We start from the raw sequence: 15,152 nt of genomic DNA, 5'->3' as shown, positions 1-15,152 counted from the left end.
GGGGCTCGGCGGCGGGCCGGGGCCCAGCCCGGCGCTGCGGGGCCGCCGGAGCCACTGTGCCCGGCCCGCCAGGGACAGCTGCTTACGGCCACATGCTACGCTGTGGCATGCTCCTGGGCCCCTAGATAGGTTTTCCTGATTTTTTTTTTTCCTTTTCTTATTTAAATAAAGATGCCTGACTTGAAAACGCCTCTGTTTGGTCACCTTACTACAGTGAGACTTTTCCAGAGGTAGGAGTCGAGCCCGTGGAGGTATTTATGGGCAGCCCGTGGCAGCGGATCGCAGCTCTTGCCTCGTTCCCTCGCCGTGCAAGAGCCGCTGGCAGCAGAGAGGGTCTCTGAGCCTCGGCAGGCTTTGGGGGAGGCTGTGCCGTACCCAGCTCCGTTCCTGTGGTGTTCGCAGCGCTGTTGTAAGGTCATTTGGTCATGCCTTTGCTTTTCTTCTGCAGCTGAACATAACCCTGCATTTGATCACTACCGTGTGTACTTTTTAGCCAGGAAAGTTTTGTCCTGCTTTGATATGCGGGCAGCTTATCAGATGACATACTGGTCCTTATTGCTTTTTCACACTGTGGCAGTTCCTGTGAGACCCAGTCAGGTATGGGTACAGTAGGGCCTAAACTCCTTACAGCATGGTCCAGCTGAGAGCGAGCACACTGATGAGAGTGCCTGGAAGTGCTGTTGCCTGCTATAGTAGGCATCGGTCCCGCTACCCATGCTGCTGGCGGGGTGGAGGTATTTTTGTTTCGTTTTGTATGTTTTTACCCTATTGGTGTAAGAAAGCTGAAGTATTGTCTCTGGAGGTCTGGCTAAAAAGCCAAGCTGGTCAGCTGCACTCTTTCTTTTTCTGGGCTGAAAACTGAACATAGCAATTGCTTGCTGCGCTGCACTGTTTGAACTGGTCAGAACTACCTTTATTCAATAAATACTGAAAAGTAATGTAGTTCTGAAAACTTATCTCTCCAACTTCAAGAACCTACTGACCTTTTTGCCCATTAGAAATATTTGTTTCACTTTTTGTGAAATTAAAATAGGGAAATCCTTATGATTGTTTTTTCAAATGACTAATTGCTCAGACAAAAAGGAGCTCGAATGCTTAAAAGATACAACCTGAATGGTTGGACAACGTTTGCCATCTTATGGAAATGTCTTTGGAAAGCAAAGCTAATAGCAAATAGATGATAAAAGCACATTTCTTCCTCCAAGCAGTGCAGAGGAGTTCTATTTATTCTATTTTCAGTTTCTGCCAACTTGTTTTCCACCTGCTTTGAGTATTTCATGAGGGGACTTCTGCTTGTTCTCAGTCCATTGGTATTCAGAGACCTGGGCGTTCTGAAGAAAGGCTTTCCCTTTTATGTGATCATTTTCACTGTTTATCAGGGCTTTCTCTTTCCCTTTGTTTAATTGTATTCATGCTATTTGGCTGTGTAGCAAGAAATTGCTTTTTTTGTTTGATGAGCCTGAGTATAGTGATGAGCCTATACTGATGGTATAGGAAGTATTAATTGGTTCACAGGAAGCTTACAATTACTGGGGCATGCTAAGTCACTTCACAAATTTTTAGTTCCAAGCCTGCTATTAAACATGGCATAGCTAGGATTTTGCACAGGTTTTTCTGTTGGCAACTCTTTCTGGATTTAATGTGGTTTGTTTAGATCTTACCAGTGTGATCGTCAGTCTTATAGGTATGGCTGGCCTGGCACGGCTGTCTAAGTCTTGTCTCATTGTTCTGCTTGCCATCACTGCCTTAGGATGAACAGGTAGTACTATGTATAAAAGAATCCCTTTTTCGTTTGGATAAAAGTGAAGCTTCTGTATAAGACTAATGACTTCTTGTTGACTGTGTCAGCGGTAATGTGAAATGTACTGTGCCCTGGCTGTAAAGACTTAGGGAGAAGCTAATGCAGGAGGAACTCAGTCTGTAACAAGCTTCATTCACTCATCCTAATTCTATTTATCCATCTAGGTGCTGCAGTACCGGACCTGGTGTCGAGAGTTGGAGCAGCGACTGGAAGCAGGAGGGGTGAGTTTGTAGGTAGTTAACTAAAGACAGTGTATGCAGTATTCGTTAACACAGATAAAGGATCCTTGAAGCAAAGACAGAGGAAAATATGATTTTGCTGACGTGAGAATTTAAAGAAGTACTACAAGTTTGCACTTCAGTGTTTTGTCCACTGGCCATTCTCAGAGCAGCCAGTAATCTCAGAAATGCCAGTCCAGAAAACCCTGTCAAGAAGGATCTTAATTTTGTGAAGGCATGCTTGAGTGCTAAAGTAATATTTGTATTTAGTCTCAGGGAAGGGGTGTACTGCTTGTTTAATTACAGCCATTTCAGAATAAGAATCACTCTCAACATAGCATCTTGGAATGGAAGAATGGTGGCATTCAATATACAGGGCTGGGTCCGTACCTTTTCTTCTGCTTCGTGGCTAAAATAAACCTAGGAGACAGAGAATAGGAGAGTATGTATTCCCAAGCTTTAAGTCTTAAGTGAGCACTCATGGTCATGAGCTGAGGATAGCTAACTGTGAGAGTGCAAAAATGGGAAACTGAGGAATGCTGCTCACGTTGAATAACATCCTTCACCTCCCTTCTTCTCTGTAGTCATCACATGCCTGAAAGAAGCCATAAGCTCCTAAGGTTCCAGACAGATGGAGGGGAAAGCAGAAATGAACAGGACACAAGGATTTGACTAAACATTTCCTTTCTTGTCAAGGGACCCCTTCCAGACAGGTGGGAAGCCACTGAAGACCATAGCCTGGAGAACGCACTGTTCCAGTTGGAAGAGGAGCAGCAAAGGTAAAAGGAAGAAGCAACACCTCATGCTTGGTATCCTGGATACTCATAGAAGTGAGGGAAAACCCATCAGTGTTACCTAGTCTCCCCAGAAGAAACAGTTGGGCAGGCCATTTCAAAAGGAGAAAGGTCCGAAGAAGGTCCAAAGTCCATTTCGTGGTGCAATAATCGTATTGTGTGCTGAATGGCTCTGTTTTGAGCGGGTGGTTGGTCCAGGTGACCTCCAGAGGTCCTTTTCCAGCCTAAATTATTCTGTAATTCTAGAGGTGAGCAACTCAGCAAAGCCTTGTTTTATATTGAGAATCAAGCCCTAACATCCTGAGCTTTTCATGGAGCAGGTGTTTTCCTGCTTGGTTTAGAATTTTATTTTATCTGAATAGCATATCCTGTACTTGTATCAGAGTCTTCTGGTAGAGTACTTGACACTGCAGGCATCCTTTGTCACAATTCCTTTTTCTGCTGTTCTTTTTTCCTCTGCCAAAAAAAAAAATTGTGTGTGGTGTAAAATGGATCTGTATGCTGCGTTGCATGTGTTGTAAGCTAAGGCGGGGGAAGCACAGCTCCTGTTTTGATCCAGGAACAGTGAGTTTTGTGCTTGTTCACAGGACAGCAATTGTTAAAGGTTTGTTCATGAAGGATTCCTTGGATGGGATAGTAGGTTGTGGCCCCAAAGTCATTAACCTGCAGTGCTTGACCTTTATGTTCATTATAGTGGACACATTTAAAGTCTTTTTGAGGGCTGCAAATGACCAGCATCTGCACTTTGGGAATCCTGTGAAAGTTCATTCCAATCTTCAATTGCAAGTTCCACAGAGAGCTGTTTTCCCTATGTATGCAATTCTGCCTTTGTGGTGTGCAGTTCACTGGATCAATAAAGTGTGGTTTTTACTTCAGATCTTACACAGTATATAGGACAAGGATAGGGAGAGGCTTAACAAGAAGGTGATGGCAGAGGTAGGTTGCAAGGGAAAAGGATATTGAAACTTAGACATAAGAGTGGAAGAGGAGGTGGTCAGGACAATGTTAGAGAAAGATGATACATCAGAATCTTGTAATGAGAAGAAAATGGAGAGGTGACCAGACAGAACAAAAAGAAGTCAAAAAGTTACATGTGGGCATCATGAAAGTTGAAGGGAAAACTGAAGTTGTAGGTGGAAATTAAAGGTTTAGAGCAAGGAGAAGGAAAGAGGGGTTTGCAGAAAGAGAGTCTCTTTATTATTCCTGGAAAGCACTTTGACTACCTCTCAGCTTGAGGAGAAAGTCAGTTTTGAGGGAGTTGGAAAGGCACAGGGATGCTACATGTGGATGGTGATTTTTGAGTGTGCTCATTGCTGTTTCTCTTTTTCCAAGGTGTGAGAGTCTGGCTGAAGTGAACACCCTCTTGCGGGAGCACCTAGATAAAGCAAATGAGGTGAATTCAGCTCTTAAAGAAGATGTTGGAAAACTGACAGCAGATTGGATGAGGGCCCGGGAGGAGCTGGAATTGAAGGAGAATGAATGGCGCAATGAACGTGAGGTAAGGGTAAACTAGAGGAATGTCAAATGTGATGCCAGACAGGAATGAGAATACAATTTATTCCTAGCACAGAGAGCTTGCTGTGTGAAAGTTGTTGCTGCATTGAGGATGTGTTGGTGTTGGCTACCGGAACACAAGGGTGTGAGATGGAGGAGCATCAGCAAATTGTAGTGATCAAAGATGCCTATCTGCTGCAGCTATGCAGCTGAGTCTTAAAGACAAATGCTTGTTGTTTTTGGACACTGTAGAGCAGTCGTCGCACATGAACTCTCCTTTATTTATTTATTTATTTATATTAGTTCTTAAATCTCTGTCTACAGCAGTGGAGTCCAGAGAGGTTTGTGTGTTTTCAGATTCAGAGTAGCCATCCCTTACTAGCAGCCTATTGCAAACAGGACCCACAGTGGTGGGGCTTGTTTTTGTCTTCCTCCAGTAAGACTGTTGGACATCACTGCAGGGTGAGGTGATGAGTCATGATGAGTTTGCTGTGTTGAGATGCCCTACAGCAGGAGAAATTTGGATGTTCCCCTTCTTTGAAGTTAGGTGGCAAGTCTACTGAGGATGCTTATGTGGTGCCTATTCAGTCCTTGATGCCCCCGTTGGAACTGTTATTAAAGGAGATCTGGTGATAAGAGGTGTACTGTCTCATATCTGGAAGACTTGCACAGTGAGAGTGAAGGCTGAACTGGCATTTGTTTTTTGTCTCTGCATTTTTAGTTTTATGACAGCTACCTAAAAGGTGAACATAACCGTCTTCTCAGCCTATGGCGCCAGGTGGTGACCTTTCGCCGTCATTTCCTAGAAATGAAGACTGCCACTGACAGGTAAGTAGTAGTTAAAGTTAGATCTCTTGTAGAAAATATGTAGCTTCCCTCCACACCTGGTTTTTGAGCCTTGATGTTACTCTAGTTAGAGCTAAAGATAGGGTTACTCCTTTGGTAGCCTGAAGTAAAGCAATTAAGCATGTTATAGACTGTTTTCAGAAGCATGTTGTCTGATGCTGGATTTCAAATTAAACAGAGGGGCTTGGGCTATAAGGAATGTAGAGGCCCTAAATGGCTGAACTTGACTGTTAATATTTGGGCATGTTAACACAGACACAGGCACATATGGACACATTGGAAGGGAGTGGACTCATCAAGCCCTACTGTGTGCAGTATATAATGCAGTCCCTTTTATAAAATGGTAAAAACTTATCTTAAATCTCACTAGATTTCTTGTTTCACTGCTTCTGATGGAAATATAATTCATGATTATATTTTTTTCCTTCTCATTTCCAGCTTACATTTATTTTATTTGGTTTGTATCCACTTATTCCTGTGTCAACGTTATTGAGAGGAAAAAATAGCTTCCATACCCTGCTATTGCATTTATCCAGTTTACACTGCTTAGTTTGGTGCCTCCTTTTATTATTGTTTTCTTCCTTCTCAGGTTTTCTGAGGTTCTTTGGCAGTGCTTTGTCATGGTTGCCTTCTATGCAAATGATAATTGCGTAGCATTAATACTATTTTCTTTTGGTGTAAGCATGCAATTTCAAACTGTGGGTTACTTTCATCCATTTGTCTTATTTGGTTATAAGCTTTCTTTAGTGTACAGAGTATGTCTGACCTACTCATTAATTCTTGCATAATTTGTGCTTTTCTATTACAGCATTCTAGGATTAGGCTTCTTACACCATCCTTCTGAAATGGTTATTTATGTGGATATTTTCATGAGCCTGTTAGCAGTCCGGGTGGTCATACTGATAGGTCACTTAAGGCTGATACCCTGTCTGTAGAAGCTGGGGACGTTGAAAAAATTCCTTACATCTATTAATGATGGTAATGATTAGAGTATATTAATAATATTCAACAAGATCAGCAATTAATAAGAGTAGTTAGAAATCCTTGAAGCCTTCTGGCTGTACCATACCCCATCTCTGGGGAGGAAATGGACTTATTCCTCAACTATCAAGATGTGTCCTGATCCCGCAGTGTCAGATGAATGATTCCTCCCTACAGAAGATGTAATCTTTCCTGTCAGCTTGTACTGTTGCCCAGTTATGCACTTCAAAAGTGAATTGGCTGATAAAAATGGTGGTGTGAGCATTAGCTCTTCTATTTATTTTTTCTCAGAGATTTGTCAGAACTGAAGGCAGAGCAGATGAGGCTTTCTGGGTCTATACTTGTCAACTGCTTCCGGCTAAATTCTGGCGTACAGCTCTGGGAGTCCCTCACTTTGGGAAGACCTGTCATAAAGGATCAGGCACAGAAAGAGGTGGAAAAGGAAATAAACCAGAAGACCTCGGAAGTGATGGGCTTTCAAGTTAAGGGGGACTTTGAGAAGAAGGAGCTTCAAGACAAGTAAATATGTTTTAAACTTTGCTATTACCATCACTATCTTTTTTGACTGCTTCTTGGATTCACAGATAGGCTGTGTTCATGTTCAAAACATGCCCATTCTGTATAACCTTGTTTCAGTCGGTGGTCAAATTATTGCCTTTAAGGAAAGGGAGTGGGAAAGAGGTCTGACTAACAGAAACTCTTCTGAGTCAGATAAGACTGGAAGAAAGGTTGTATATTATAATGTATTTGCAGTTAACTGATTCATGGTGAAAAATTCAGACTAGTACCAACAGAGTTCTATTTCTTGTACAGCCCTCTTGCTATCCAGGACTGCACCCAAGGAGCTAGGAAGAATTCACACAGGACCATCATAAGCTGTGTAGCACCTCTGTACTGATTTTTCCTTGCAAGATTGACTGCTGAAGTCTTTTGGGGGCACGAAGGGCCTTTTTGCAATATGTAGCATATTAACCTGTAGAGATTAAAGCTGCTCTTGCTATATTTTCTGGGTTGAACTTTCTCTGCTGTGCCTCTGGGAGCTGCTTTGTCCTTTAACAGCTGGTGGTGTGCAAAGCTTTTGGAATGGCATGTGGACCTTCTCTTCTCAGGGTGATGGAGCTCTCAGCCTTGCTTGTACAGTCTCAGAAGCAGAATGAGGAGAAGGAGAAGACCATGAAGACACTTAACGACACTGTGGAGATTCTAGTATGTTTTACGTTTATCTGGGAGATAGCCCAGTGTCTGCTTGGTCTGAGTGGTTTGTTCTCCAGCCTTAGCACAAAGAGGTGTGGCTTTTTTGAGAGAAATGGTGATAGAAATGCTAACTGTATGAAAACATGAGGTGTATTGCCAAAATATTTGTTGTGTGTTTGGCAAATCTGGAACCAGTCCATGTGCAGGCAAGGGCAGGGGAGGTGCAGACAATTCAGGTGTCTTCATCAGAGGACTTATATCAATGCTGTTTTGCCTCTGCCTCTAAGTCTCTAGTGACCGAAGTTACTTGGAACTGACAGTTTCTTGACAGTCTGTAAGAACTAGTTACTGGTGTTTCTCTCATTAGTTTTAGCAAAGAAAGAATTAAATGGATATGGAAAGTAATATGCTGGAATCACTAGGACTGAGGCTTATCAGCATGACAGTGCTGCTGAAGTTAAGAATGCTACAGGGTGAGTGTCTCTTCCATATCCACCCTTCCTTTATTCTGCTCTCAGGAGGCAAGTCGGTTGGAGGTAGAATATGAAGCTTCATTGACTAAAAATGCTAAAGAAGAGAATCTTTCTCTTCAGAAGTTGATAAAAGATATCATTGAGGTGAGTACAGAGTTGGCACCACATCCCTGTAAATTTGGTTAAAACATTTCTGATGAATGGTGTAGAAAAGCATGTGGAAAAGATATACATATTGTAAGGCCAGAAGTCTGTCCAGAAAAAAAATCATTAAAACTGCAGTTACTCTTTTATTTAACAATATTACCAATTAACATTATTACCAATTAACAATATTATTATTATATTTATCTATACCTGGGTTTATGTCATCACTGTGATTTCTTATATTTTGGCCAACCTCTAAAAATTGTCTTAGGATTTCCCTTATGTCTTTCATGCATCATATTATTTTCCTGTTCAAAAGCCAGTGATAGCTATGTACTACTTTTATCTTCCACTTCCTATGTTTTTGACATTGTCTTCAGTTCACCTTCAACTCGGATAGGCTTTTATCAAAAATTGCCTTCTTTGTTGATTTATATAGTTGCGGGTTTTGTCTGCCTTTTCTGTTTTTCTTCAGCAACTCTTCTATTCTTTATCTACTCTGTTTCATACAGACCTACCCTCTGGTCCATGGCTTTTCCAGGAGACCTTTGGATTTTTTTCCCTGGTTCAAGGAATAGACTGGCCTTGAAACAGACCGCTTTTGGGGTTTATTTTCCAACCGGTCTGGATTCCTGTTTTCTTTGAGCTCCTGTTACAGGGTCACCTATTTAAGCTTCTGTGCTGGAATTTAATTACTACTGGCTGTTTAATTTTTATACCACTTTTCTCATGTAAACCTGTTATAACTTCAGAGTTGGCTGTCCTGTGGCTCTTCAAATGAGCCCCTAGACATTTCACTGCCTTTGCCTTCCCTGTTCTGCTCAGGTCTTCTCTTGGACTGTGCTTTCTGAATGACTACGTAACATTTCTGTTCCAGTGTTGCTTGGAGGCTTCCCAAACCCTCCTTGAGCAATGACTCTGTTCTTTGGATTTTTATTAAAGGTCACTTATTACATCAGTGCTCTTGCCAGCTCTGCTGCTTCCCTCTGCACTCACTGCCCATTATATCGCCAGAACCTTAACTGTGATTTACCCCTAAACTTCACCCTACACACAGGGGGGTTTTGTTATCAGGTCTTTTACACAGCCTCTCACAAAGTTGGTTCTTTTTCCTTATTTAGTCATTTTTATCCTTTTGTGCTACTGCTTGGAGTAATTATGAACATTTGCTATTTCATTACTGTTTTCCAGTAATCGTCAGCTGCCTTCTTCCTTGAGCAGTGTTAACATTCCTTTTCATTGATGTTTCTGATGTGTTCTGGTGGTGGTGTATGTGGCTCTAATAAGAGGAAGGAGACCAAAATCATTTCTGAGAGCTTCAAGAAACAGCATTCAAGCAGCCTACAGCCACTTCACATTTGTTTCTGCTCCCCTTGTTTATAGCAGCTGTATTCAGAAATCCCTGGAGCACTTGTGGTCACTGGGACAAAACTTCTTTATTCAGTGAAGAAATGAGTGGATCGAGTCTTTAATGACTCTAGGGTGAAGTTGGGGAAGGACAACTAGATAAAGAAAACTGAGTAATATGAGTGAAGAATAACAACTTGATGTGGGCTTTCAGGTGGTGTTAGATGACAGTGACAGCACAGTCAGCAACATCTGCACTGACAGTTCTCAGCACCCAGAATCTAGCAGCATCCCCTCTTACCTGAGCTCCGGCAATGCAGAGCACGCCCTTGTATTGGTGCAGGAAGTGCTGGCAAGGAGGCAAAGAGCAACACAGGTGAGAATTTCTGGTTGTCTTCACCACTGACCAGAGTCTCAGCAGCTAATGCCTCACTAGTTTTTCATTTACTCACCCAGTTTCCTTATAGCTGTCCCGCTCTTGCTACCTTATTGCCTTTCCAATCTCACCAGCTCTGCCTTCCACTGCTTTTTTCTCCTGATCTCCACCCCCTTATCACAGCTTTTGCTTTCAGGTGAGCTGTCCCTCTGCTTGCCTCCCCTCCAGGCTACCACATCTGGAGCTATCTTTCCTGCTCATTATTGCCTATTTGTGCTGTTTCCCTCCCTGTTCCTTGCAGGCCCTAAAAGAAGAGCTTTCTGCCAACCAGGACTCTATCAGTTTCCTGCAGCACCAGCACAAACAGCAGGAAGAGGAGTGCAAGAAGTTGCAGCAAAGGCTTGAGCAGCTGGAGGAGGAGTGTAAGTTGACCAGCAGCCAGCGGCAGCACCTCCAGTCTTTGGTAGAAGGACTCAGAAGGTGAGGATTTCATTCTTCTCCTGCATACTAGAGGTAATCTGCTTCCAGCTTTGGGAATTCAGAGGTGTTTAGGACAAAGAACTCGCCTGCCCTACAGCATGTGTGCATCTGTTCAGCATTTTGGCATTTTCCTGTCACTGTTTTTCATGCTCCAGTGTGATTCTAAGGCTGTCTTGGAGATTTAGAGTAGTGTTGGAATACCAGATGCCTCTCTCTCAATGCACTTCTTCTCTGGACTCTGTTCTTCAGGTGTCTTGTGTATAACCTGATTGGACAATGGCCTTTTCTTTAGCCACTGCTTCTCTTTGAATGAAGACAACACTTTCTCATTTTCTCTTTCCCTCCTCAGTTACCTTGTGAGGGGAAGAGCAAGTACATAGTCCCTCTCCACCCTGCTCTCCACAGCTCCGTCATAGAATGATGAAAATATGATCCATGACTATTCAGTCCTTCCCACTCTTGTAACTTGGCCTTGTCTCTGCAGTGACTGTGCAAGCCTAGAAAAAAACAGGGAAGAGCTACAGCAACAGCTCAAAGTAACTGAGCAAGAGGCCTGGCGCCTGCATCGAAGTAACACTGAACTGCAGCTGAAGGAAGATTCTGCCCAAGGGGAAAAGGTGGAGCAGCAGCAGACAACAGAAAGAGAGCGTCGGAATCGGGAGCTTCTGTGAGCCTTAAAGCTTTTTCTGGACAGGAGTGGGCATTGTTTGAATTTAGGAATTCCACTCACAGTAAAGGAGTGGATTTTGTCTGTTCATCAGTTGTAGTGTAGAAAGATGAGAGAATATGTGGGCAGGTCTGGGCACCTACTGACATACAGCACAGCTGCCTTCTTTTACTTTATGACCCTTTAAAGGGATCATTCTGAATCTGACCAGAGCTGTTGATGACAGGCATAAGTTGAAACAAGAGGTTCAGACTGGTTTTAAGGAAAACCTTTTTAACCCTGAGGACAATCAGGCAGTAGAACAGGTTGCCCAGAGAGGTTGTGCAGGTTCCATTTTTGGAAGTTTGCAAGACCAAATTGGATGCAGCCTTGAGCAACTTGGTCTGATCCCATAGCTGATCCTTCTTTGAGCAGAAGATTGGGCTAGACTTGTGGGGTCCCTTCCAACCTGAATTATCCTGTAACTATTGGTTTGGAAGTTCTCAAACCCACACCCTGAAAGATTGTTAGTTCTTTCATCATTTCACTGCTGAAGGCAAGAATAATTTGGGGAATATTAATCTGGACTCAAAAGGTATGTTTTACCCAGAGAAAAACTTTTGCTAAGACTTGTATCCAATGTATCAAAAAGGAGATAGGTTAACTGAAAGACAAGAAGCTGTTAAATTAAGAGTACCCAACATTTTTGAAAATATTTTGTTATTTTTTGGAAGCTTATTTTCCCTTCTTAAGGATGAGTGTTTCACCTACGTCAGTGAAAAGGAGTGACACAGCTCTAGTCAGGAAATTCTAACAGTCTTTAGGTGCTAAATAGAAAGGTGTTGGAAATCATTCAAACTACCATATCTGGGATATAATATCTACTACTTTTGGAAATGATATTTCTGACATTAAAAAACTGTTTGCCTTTCCTCTTCTCATAGTCAGAAGGACTTAGCTGCACTTGAAGCAAAACATTCATTATTACAGAGTGAGTTGGTAGTTGCGAGAGAGGCACTGGAGAAGTCTCACCTTCACAGAGACCTGCTGAAGCAAGAGAAACATGAGCTTACAATGGCACTGAAAAAGGTACGGTCACCTTATTCTTAGATCGCACTTGCGGGAGAGGGAGTTCTGATAGCAGGACCACTACAGATGCTGTTTCTGGCAGTATAAGAGAGGGAAAATGGTGTTCTCCTTGGAAAATGCTTTGATCGGACCATATGAGCTGTTTGGGAGAGTTAGTCCCCATGTGCATATTGGGAAGGCTGAACTGGGTGTGTGTCACGTATGTCAGAGACGCAAATGGGATCTGGAGTTGCTTGTTAAAGTCAGAGTTTTTCTGTCTTTGTTTTCATATTGTTATTTGGTCTCTTTAGGCAGAGCAGTCAGTAGCAGAGCTGACAGGAGCTCAGAATAAGCTGAGGACTGAAACAGCTGATCTACATGTTGCAACAGCAAAGATGAGCAGTATTAATGAAGCTCTGGCATTAGATAAAGTACAGCTGAACAAGCTTGTGTTACAGGTGAGCAGAGCTGCCAAGGATTCTGCCAGGTGCTTGTGTCCAGATGCTGCTCCTTTCCAGACTTTTTACCTTCAGACAGTATGGCTGTCTGAATATGAAGACACTATTGCTTTTTCTGCCCAAGCCAAACCTGGTACACAGTGCATCTTATTGTATTTTATTTCTTCTGTGCTTCTGTGATTGTAGCTGGAACAGGAGAATGAAGTCCTGTCCAGTAAAGTGGAAGAGATGGAGAAAGCAAAGATCTCTGTGCAGGAGAAGCTGAACTTGTGTAAAAGGATAAATGAAGAGCTCTGCACAGAGAAAGCCCAACTGGAGCAGCTGCTGAAGAAAGCAGAGGACCAACAGGAGGGACTACAGGTAAAACTGAGGATACTGGCAGAGGAGAAGGAAGAAACCCAAGAGAAGCTCAATCAGGTGAGACCAAAAGCCTGGTACTGGATGGGCATTGGGCTGCTTGGCTCAGTGAAGCTGAGTCTGCTGGGTTGTCCAGTGCTCTTGGCAATGAGACGCTTAGTTCTGCTGGAGGTCACAAGACCCTGCTTATTTCCTTTTGGACATGGATCAGTGGCTAGCAGAGATGCTCTGCAATTCTCTGAAGGACTGAGCTGTCCTCTGCTTTTACAGATTATTTTATCCGCTTGTCTGCTTTGGCCTCTTTGGCTTTTGACAAGCTGCAAAGAGCTTGTTTTCTGTTGTCTGTGAATCCTGAGCAAGGCTGCTACTGTCATCTGTGGCAAAAGAAGCAAACGGTGTAGTTCTTTGTCCTTTTCCCGAAGGGAGAAAATATGGGGTTATGTGTTTCCATTTGTGCTCTTTGCTATGAAGTCTGCAGCTCACAGAACTGTATTTGTTTTAGGCTTAATATGGGATGCAGAAAAGAGCTGCAAGTCAATTGCTGCTGACGTGTCCTTCTAAGGATGGGAATGACATCTTGCGCTTGCTGTTGAAATTATATTTTAAGACAGAAATGTAACTTTGAATTGGTAGAGTCTCTTTAGGCTTTGAGGAAGATGAGAAATAGGTGATCAGACAATACTGTTTACACTGGACCAACTGATTTTCACTATACCATAAAAACAGCTTGTGAAAGTTATATCACTGGAACAAACTAGGGAGTTTGTCATCATTTAAATGACTGTTTCATAATGTACAATCTTGGGTGTTATGGGATAACTCTGAGAGGAGAGTTGTTTCTCACAGTGTATTCTCTATTGGGTAGTCTTAGTTCTTGAGTATGTGGTATGTTGTTTGGCAAATATACAGCAGAGGTGTTATGCTGAAGAAAAACACTAAAATGTCATGGTTAATCTCCAAGCTTGAATGTCAGGAAGGTATATTAGGCAACTTACTTGTGTAGGACGAGTAAATAGTACTGTTGACATGAATTACTGTACAAGTAGAGTCTACCATCTCTTTGGCCACATTAGCCTGATTTTTGTAAATCACTAAAAGGCACTACTTGCCACAAGGGCTGTTTCCCTGCCAAGCATCACCTTTTTGCATCCAGCTACTTTACAAGCTAAAACAAAATGATCAAAGTGCCACCAGCTTTAGAAGGAGAAACCATGTTTATTTTCACTTTTTTCAGAGAGCAGAGTTGCTTTTGCCTAAACTTACCTGAAAATTTCCAGTACTGGAATAGATTCTGCCAGAATTTTGGCTTGCAAGGTGGTAGTTCTGGAAAATACAGATTTTTTTTTTTTCCTTCACAAAAACACATAGTCTGGGGTATGTACATTTGTCCTGAAGGAGCTGTTTGTTCCCAACTAACCCAATATGGCCATACGCATCATTTCCAAATTAACAGTCCCAGTGCCTTTTTGGCAGCCCAGTGTACTAGTGATATATAGAGATGTTCTTAGGCATTCAGCCCACAATACAGGACCTCTTTCTGCTGTAGCTGATTCAGAAGTGACACTGGCTAGTTCTGAACAGAACTTCAGAGAAATGACTGTAACTGCATTTTCTCCCACTTTCAGATTTGCCACCAGCAAGAGTCAGCTAGCAGTGATTTGGAGCAGTTGCGCCAGGAGTCCTCTCACCAAGCGGATGTTCTGGCCAAGATGTCTAGAGAGAAGGAAGTCCTGGTGCATGAGAACGCTGCCCTAGAGGTGCGACTGGCAGCTGTGGAACGGGACAGACAAGGCCTTTCAGAGCAGCTGGCAGAGACCAGGTAAAGACAGGGAGGAGGCCTTAAACAGGACATTATTTAAGGTCTGTAATTATAAAGGTGGTAGTCATTGCACAACCATTTACCAGATACTGCACCCTCTGTGCTTTTCATAAGGCTTCACCTTCCATGGACAACAAGTTGAAGTATCTTGAGCAAAAAAAATTTTACCATGATTTGAATGTTATTTTTCTGACAGCTAAAGCTAGCAAAACTGTGATCCATGCCTACTTGCATGTTACTGAATGAAGTCCAAAGCAATCCAGTATGGTTCTTCAGTATCTGGTACCTTGGCTCTGCACTGAGTCGTAACTGAATCATGCTCTCTCTGCTTGCATCCAGATGTTTAATAGAGACTGAAACATCTTTTGTTTTTTTTATTTCTTGTTCTGTGTGTTTGAACAGAGATTTTTCCCTATCAGGTAGTTTGACATGGGATCTTTAGGATTCAAGGCTATTGCACAGGACATCGAGTAGCACACTGCCATTTAGGGTGAAGCTAGAGGCTCATGCTGAAGTTCTTGAGAATACATAGTCTTCTGTTTCTGAGATAACTCCTGTTAACTGTGGTGCAGGACCTAGAGTTGGTTGTGCCAGCAACAGAGAAGCCTTTTTTGGATCCTCACTAGTCTTTGGGAATTCTTGCCTATCACTGT

General features: G+C 42.6%; 1 protein-coding gene across 1 annotated transcript in view; it reads left to right on the top strand.

The window, feature by feature from the left end:
• Positions 1-4,164: 4,164 nt before the first annotated feature.
• CEP250 (centrosomal protein 250) overlaps positions 4,165-15,152 on the top strand; it is a 33,286-nt gene continuing 22,298 nt past the window's right edge. Inside the window, 12 exon segments of the mRNA XM_026080188.1 lie at positions 4,165-4,311; positions 5,029-5,135; positions 6,426-6,653; positions 7,244-7,340; positions 7,847-7,945; positions 9,510-9,671; positions 9,973-10,151; positions 10,636-10,818; positions 11,742-11,886; positions 12,177-12,323; positions 12,510-12,740; positions 14,306-14,499. Of these exon segments, the coding sequence (XP_025935973.1) occupies positions 4,255-4,311; positions 5,029-5,135; positions 6,426-6,653; positions 7,244-7,340; positions 7,847-7,945; positions 9,510-9,671; positions 9,973-10,151; positions 10,636-10,818; positions 11,742-11,886; positions 12,177-12,323; positions 12,510-12,740; positions 14,306-14,499 (1,829 nt within the window). The 5' untranslated portion in view covers positions 4,165-4,254.

The sequence above is a fragment of the Apteryx rowi genome, unplaced genomic scaffold (genome assembly GCF_003343035.1).
Source record: "Apteryx rowi isolate R43461 unplaced genomic scaffold, aptRow1 scaffold_0, whole genome shotgun sequence".
Lineage (NCBI taxonomy): Eukaryota > Metazoa > Chordata > Aves > Apterygiformes > Apterygidae > Apteryx > Apteryx rowi.
This window is presented reverse-complemented; position numbering and strand designations above follow the sequence as displayed.